The 7,155-nt window shown below is 34.5% G+C and overlaps 1 protein-coding gene across 5 annotated transcripts in view; it reads left to right on the forward strand.

The window, feature by feature from the left end:
- ATP13A3 (ATPase 13A3) overlaps window positions 1-7,155 on the forward strand; it is an 89,160-nt gene that overhangs the window by 39,043 nt on the left and 42,962 nt on the right. For all 5 annotated transcript variants that reach the window (XM_040484942.1, XM_040484941.1, XM_040484944.1 and 2 more), the window contains 4 exons: window positions 29-186; window positions 1,120-1,308; window positions 3,014-3,075; window positions 6,582-6,732. In XM_040484942.1, the coding sequence (XP_040340876.1) occupies window positions 29-186; window positions 1,120-1,308; window positions 3,014-3,075; window positions 6,582-6,732 (560 nt within the window). The remainder of the gene's footprint in view (window positions 1-28; window positions 187-1,119; window positions 1,309-3,013; window positions 3,076-6,581; window positions 6,733-7,155) is intronic.

Raw genomic sequence — 7,155 nt, forward strand, 5'->3', positions numbered from 1 at the left:
ATTTTCTTCTTTAAATTTTTTTTTAAAGGATTTAGTACTTCCAAAGGACAGCTTGTTCGTTCTATATTATATCCCAAACCAACTGATTTTAAACTCTACAGAGATGCCTACTTGTTTCTACTGTGTCTTGTGGCAGTGGCTGGCATTGGGTTTATCTACACTATTATCAATAGCATTTTAAACAAGGTATGTAAATGGGACTCTTAATAGGGTTTGATTCTTAATGATCACAATTCTTAATGGCTGCTAAGGATTTGAAATGAGATGAAGAACTTAACTTTTAATTTAATTTAATTATATGACACTAGTAGCTGTTACTTTAGAGAGTACAGATGTAGAACATTTTCATCATAGAAAGTTCTTTGGGATAGCTCTGGTTTAGGCGATCTTTTTCTTGCTCTCTTGTGACTTAAAAAAGGGAGGGTGACCACAAACTTACCAAAACCTTTATTTTCTTTTTTTGTAACTTTTGGGATATATATAGCAATCAAGTTATTTGTGAGCCCTTGTCAAACTTCTCTTTTCCATCCCTTTTGGAGATGGGCACAGTACAGTGCTTGTAGCAAGTCAGTATTTGATAGATACTGGTTGGATTTTGAAGTGTTGAAGTGTGTGGTGTATGAAGCGTGTAGAGCTCTTAAAATGAAGATTTCCTTTAAAAGTAGCTTACGTTCTGGGCGCCTGGGTGGCTCGGTTGGTTAGGCATCTGACTTCAGCTCAGGTCATGATCTTGTGGTTTGTGAGTTCGAGCCCCACGTCGGGCTCTGTGCTGACAGCTCAGAGCCCAGATCCTGCTTTGGATCTTCTGTCTCCTTCTCTCTGCCCCTCCCCCATTTGTGCTCTGTCTCTCAAAAATAAATAAATGTAAAAAATTAAAAAAAATTTAATAAAAAAAAGTAGCTTACATTCCATAGTCCATTGACAATTCATTGAGCTTTCTATTTTGCAGACTCAAAAGGGAAAAGAATTGTAAATACTTTTTGGATGTAAATACATACATACACACTTATATATAAAATTGAAAATGGTTTATAGATTCTTCACTAAAGAAATACACACATTAGATTAGTAAATATTTGATATTGGGGAGTCTGACATTTATTTTTGTGTTTATTGTAGGTAGAAATTGGGGTCATAATTATCGAGTCTCTGGATATCATTACCATTACTGTGCCACCTGCACTTCCAGCTGCAATGACAGCTGGTATTGTGTATGCCCAAAGAAGACTGAAAAAAATTGGTATTTTCTGTATCAGTCCTCAAAGGATAAACATCTGTGGACAGCTGAATCTTGTTTGCTTTGACAAGGTTGGTTCAGTTTTATAATCATTCTCAAAGGTTACTTTGGTAGCTTTTAAATATTTAGATTAAGGTTTTCTGTATTCTCTATCAACAAATTTGTACACATTGTATAATGTTCTTCGAATATTCCTCTTTTTCAGCTTATTTGACACATGAATCATTTTTGTACATTCTCATTGCTTTTTCAATTTTTAATACTTCGGGATTGCCCAAATCTGCAATTGTCTTATCATTCATATCCAGAATTATGCCTTATAATAGTAATAAAGATTATCTGATCTTTCTTGTTTTTAACAGAGTAAGCTCCATACAGATGTATTTACTGGAATTTTATTGCTATTAAGTATATATGTTTAGTTAAAGTTTGCTCTATGATTTTATTGAATATCTTTCAAAATTATTAAGGTCACTGATTTCACAATTTTATGTGAAAATGACCAGTTTTGTACACATATGAAATATTCCTTGCTTTGTCCTATAGAGAGTTTTCCTTTCCTCTGCTGAAATTAGTTTTCCTAAGAGTTTTAGGAGTTAAATCTTGACCAAAAAACCTTCCATCAAGCTCTTGTTGGTAACTGATAGGATAGGAATAAGATTTTTGTGCATGATCACTATTAAAGGAAAAAATGTGAGACGTACTTTTGTTTTTAAAAAAAGTCATATCCTGGGGCAACTGGCTGGCTCATTGGGCAGGGTGTGCGACTCTTGATCTTGGGGTCGTGAATTGAGCCCCACATTAGGCATGGAATTACTTAAAAAAAAAAAAAAAAGGTCCTATCCCATGATTACATTTTATATTTATCTGTTTGGAAAATTTCACTTATGCTTGTCTTTTTTGGAAACCTTACAATTAAAATTTTTAAGCAGATAACAAAAGTAGAGGAAAGATACAAGTATAAAAAGTCCTCATTTACCCATCACTCAGCTTTGTCAGTTAATCAGCATTTTGTCATTCTTCACTTCATCTGTCCCCTCACTTTGAAGATGGCAGCATCAGACATTCTTTCACCCAATATACCTCAGTTTTATCTCTAGAAGGTGTTAAAAAAAAAATTAACTGCAGTACCATTATCTTATTCCACTTAACAAATTAACAGTTCTTTAGTATTATCTAATATCCAGTTCATATTCAGCTTTCCCTGCCTTTCTCAAAAGTATCTCAAAATTTTACAGTTTGCTTTTTCTGTCAGAATCCAAATAATGATTGCATTGGTTACAATTAATCTGTAACAATTGTTTTTCTTGCCCCTTACCCTGAATCATCTGTTGAAGAAACCAGGTCATGTACATCTTGGATTTGGCTGATTGCTTCCTCCTGGTGTCATTTAACGTGTTCCTCTTCCTTTTTTGGTTCCCTGTGTCCTAATGTCTCCTTCCTTTGTAGGGATCCTTGATTAATTGTTGCATTGTTCTGTTTTTTTCATAATACAAGTCCATAAACATATACTTCTACATATATGCCCTCCGCCCCCCCCACAGAGGAACCATATCACAAGGAATGTTCTGTACCCTTTCCCCACTTTAACTGTTTTTCCTGAAAGTTATTTTTTATCAATATACAGAGATCTTACTAGTTTTCTTTATTTATAACTATATACTACTTTTATTATGTATATGTAGCATAGCTTTTCATGTTTTTCTTTTTTTTCTTTGGAGGCATTATACTTTGTATATATGTACTTTAATTAATTAATTAATTAATTTTTTTAAGACTGGAACTCTTACTGAAGATGGTTTAGATCTGTGGGGGATTCAACGAGTGGAAAATACACGGTAAATATTAGCTAGAGTTGATAATTTATTAGTTACTTCCTAATATTTTAATGTATGAGATATTCAAACATATACTGAGTAATATTACAGCTGTGTACCCACCACCATGATTAAACGGTTGATATCTTGTCATACTTGCTTCAGATCTCTTTTAAAAGATTTAAAATATTACAGATATTGCTAACATCTTAAATCTATCCCTTTCCATAGCCCTACCATCATTCTGAAGTTGTGTTCTGTTAACTGTCTTTGCATGTTTATATATTTAGTCTACAGACATATCTCTCTCTCTAAACAGGACCTATTTGTAAACAAATGTATATGACTGATACAATGTACATGTGTTTTTGCTGCTTTTGTTTTTGTTTTTTTTTTTTTTTTGGTGCCTCTTAACATTGTTTTCAAGATTTATCCAGGTTGGTATGTATGGGGTCTAACTTACTAATCTTAACTGTTGTTTGGTATTCCATGATATGATCAAATCATAATATCTGTTCTAAGGGGCAGTTTCATCTTTTTTCTCCCTTTCCCCTTCCACTTTCACAAATGGTGCTGCAATTATAATTCTTACACACCACTCCTTGTGACCATGTAGTTGAAATTCAGTAAACAGCTTCTTGAAAATGTTGGTGCTGGGTTAGATAGTACATGCATGGCTACAGGTGTAGCAGGTACTGATCTCTAAGTGATGGTGCTCCCACTGCCTCCCTCAGTGGGTATGAGATCCTGTTGCTCCAGTTCTTGCCAGACTTGGTATTGTCAGGCTTCTCGTTTTTGCCATGGACAGATATGAAATGGTCTTTCGTTGTGGCTTTTTGCAGTTTCCTCATTACTTATAAAGCTGAGCTTATTTTCACATTTTTGGAGGGATGGTCATTTAGCATTCTTCTTGTATTGTCACTTTATATATTGACAATGTTTCTGTTGTGTTCTTAGTCTTACTCATTTATTTGAAGTCCTTTGTATTTATTGAGAGGTAATCTTTTTCAGTACTATGCATTGCAAAAATATTCCAGCAGCTGTCTTGTCATTTTACTTCCTTGTTGCCTTTTGATGGCTTAGTAGTTGTATTTATGTCATTTTTCCCCCTCAGAAGTCTGTGGGATTGAAGTTTATAGAGTTTGAGAGAGTATTGTCTGGTTCATATAATTTCACAGTTGTTACATCTTCTTGGTAAATAGTTTGTCACATTGTGACCTTATTTAATGCATCCTGCCTTAAATTCCCTTCCATCTTGTATTTCTGTAGTTACACCCCACCTGTTACCCGAGGGTATCTTTTTCATCACTTTACTTTTTAATCTTTCTGTGCCATTGTGTTCACATTTATAATTCCAAGTAAATTGGAAATTATTTCTACCATTTCTCGCCCTAGTTCACACATTTTCTCAAATTTCTCTCTCATATTTTTGTACATTTTCTCAGAATTTATACATTTTCATCTTTTACTCCTTGTCCTTAAATTATTAAGTCATAGAGTTTCAAGTTCATAGGTGTCTTTACTGGGTTTCTAGCCAACCCCCCCCCCCCAAGAAAGCCATGGACTGTAGGATATTTTTTTGATTATTCTCCTCCCCTCTTATTTATATGTATTTGTTGCATAGTATTTTATGATTAGGATCTGAGTTTTATGCCATCTGCATGCTAAGATTTGCCTCGGTTTATGAACATCTTTGCTAACCATTGCTTCTTACATATCCCATTCTTCTGGAATAAATCACCATCTTCTGTAGCTACATTTGTTAGTGATTCTTTTGTTTCACTATGACTTTTTTGTGTTTTTTTTTTAACTTATTTTTATTTACTTATTTTTAATATGAAATTTATTGTCAAATTGGTTTCCATACAACACTCAGTTCACTATGACTTTTGAAGAATGGCGTAGCTGTCTAGATTTCCAGGCTGTCACTTGTGTTCTCTTAGCGCTTTGAAGGTGTTATTCCTTTCCTCCTGACTCCTTTTTCTTTGTTTTTTAAGAATCCTTCTTTATCCTTGATTTCTGCAGTTTCACCATGATCTTTTTATTTGTGTAGGACTTACTTGCTTCTTGATTCCAAAGATTTATGCTTTTCATAAATTCTGGAAATTTTTCAGCTTTTTTTTTTTTTTTTTTTTTTTTTTTTTTTAATTTTTACATTTCCCCATTCTTTTTTTTTTTTCAATCTGGGAATCCCGGACATAGGTTACATAGGAAATTGCACTTGTTTTTTTTCCAAGTCAGCCTGTCCTCCTCTCCCCCCATAGTGTCTTGTTCTTTTTCTAAGTCTTTAATTTAAAAGTGCCCTTTTTGCATTCTTTCAGATCGCCATTCTATTATCTCAAATTTATGGGATTCTAATTCTGTCTTTGTTATGTCTGTTGAGTCATGGGAATGTTTCCCAGTGCATTTTTAAATTACGGACTTATGCTTAGCAGGAATTTTCTGTGAGATTTCTTTGTGGCTGTGTTGTGGGAGCTCCTCTCTGGAGACTTTAGACTGTGCTTGGGCCAGAGTGGTATCAGTCGTGCCAGATGAGCTTTAATATTACTTTCATAACTTGAGGATCTCTGGACCAGCAGTAGCATGGATTCAAACCCAGATCCTATCCTGACTGGTGTTGTGATTCAGAGTTTATGCCCTAAAACCAGACCTCCTGCGTTTGAATCTTTGCTCTGCCACTTGTGTGCTGTGTAACCTTGGCAGGTTACCTAACCCTCTGTTTCAGTATCTCTTCTATGAAATGAGGATAATAAAACCTCTTCCTGTGGTGAAGAGGACATGAGTCAGATATGTTTAAAGTTATTAGAACAGTGCCTAGTGCACAGTAAATATTTTACAGATATTAATGATTTTCTTGAGCTTTGGGTGAGAGAAAAAGAGATCAGCTTATTCTTAGTTTGGATATGTAGGTAAATTATTTTCAGTTTATTGTTTTTCCAAAGATGCTCTTCAAGAGCACTGGCTATCTTGGGTGAAAGGGATCCTCTCATCAGGCCAGGACTTTGTCTTCCATTCCTATATGGGAATTAAAGCCTGGGTCCTTAGCATACTGGGATGACTCCCCTCCCTTCTTCTCTCGCAGGCAGTCAGCATCACTCAGGTTCACATTCCTCTGGTTTTCCTTTCCTTCCATTTCTGACACTTGAAAATTTCCTTTTCATTCTTATGAGCTTGGTTTTGAATTTAAATGATGATGTGTTACACATTCATTTTGTGTTTTTACAAAAGAGATTTTATGTATTCTTATGCCTATAGGCAGAAATTTTAATTATTATTTAGTATCTAGTATTTTCTATATTGTTATGTCTGGCACAGGTATTCAGAATCTTAGATAAGATGGTATTTTAGTTAATGTGTAATTTACATGGAAGAAAATGTTTTTGAATGCTGAAAGCTGTAGTGAAAATTAATATGCACAGAAATGCAAACATTCTTATTTCCATTTTTTAAAATTATAAAACCTTAGTATGATTAGAATATTTATAGTCTTAGATTTATTAATCTAATTCAGTGTATTTTCTATTTAGTTTTCTTTTGCCAGAAGAAAATGTTTGCAATGAGGTATTGGTAAAGTCTCAGTTTGTTGCTTGTATGGCTACCTGTCACTCACTCACAAAGATTGAAGGAGTGCTTTCTGGTGATCCACTTGATTTGAAAATGTTTGAAGCCATTGGATGGGTAAGTTCAATATTTTAAAGCACAAGTAACTTGAAGGAAAATAATCTTGCAGCAGAAAGATGGTTTCTGCTAGTTGTTTTGATGACCAGTTCATCTTGTACCATAAAGGAACTATGTAACATTGGAGAAACATTTATAATTGTGTAAAAAAGTGTCCGTTTTAATTAAATTAACTCACTCAGACACCCTTAATAGAAGATGATCTTCTCAGGTGCCTGCTTTATGTTTATAAGAGGAAAGCAGCTGTTAGCAATTGGGGGTAATAGGCCCGAGTCAGAAAGATGATCTTCAACAACAATAATCTGTTGACCATAGGTGAAAAGTATAGCCCTGTGTCTTCATTGTTCTTTTGTCCCCATGTTCTACTTTCTGTGTCCACACACACACACACACACACACACACACACACACACACACACACAC

Source organism: Herpailurus yagouaroundi, unplaced genomic scaffold (genome assembly GCF_014898765.1).
Source record: "Herpailurus yagouaroundi ecotype Mexico unplaced genomic scaffold, PumYag 162, whole genome shotgun sequence".
NCBI classification, from domain to species: domain Eukaryota; kingdom Metazoa; phylum Chordata; class Mammalia; order Carnivora; family Felidae; genus Herpailurus; species Herpailurus yagouaroundi.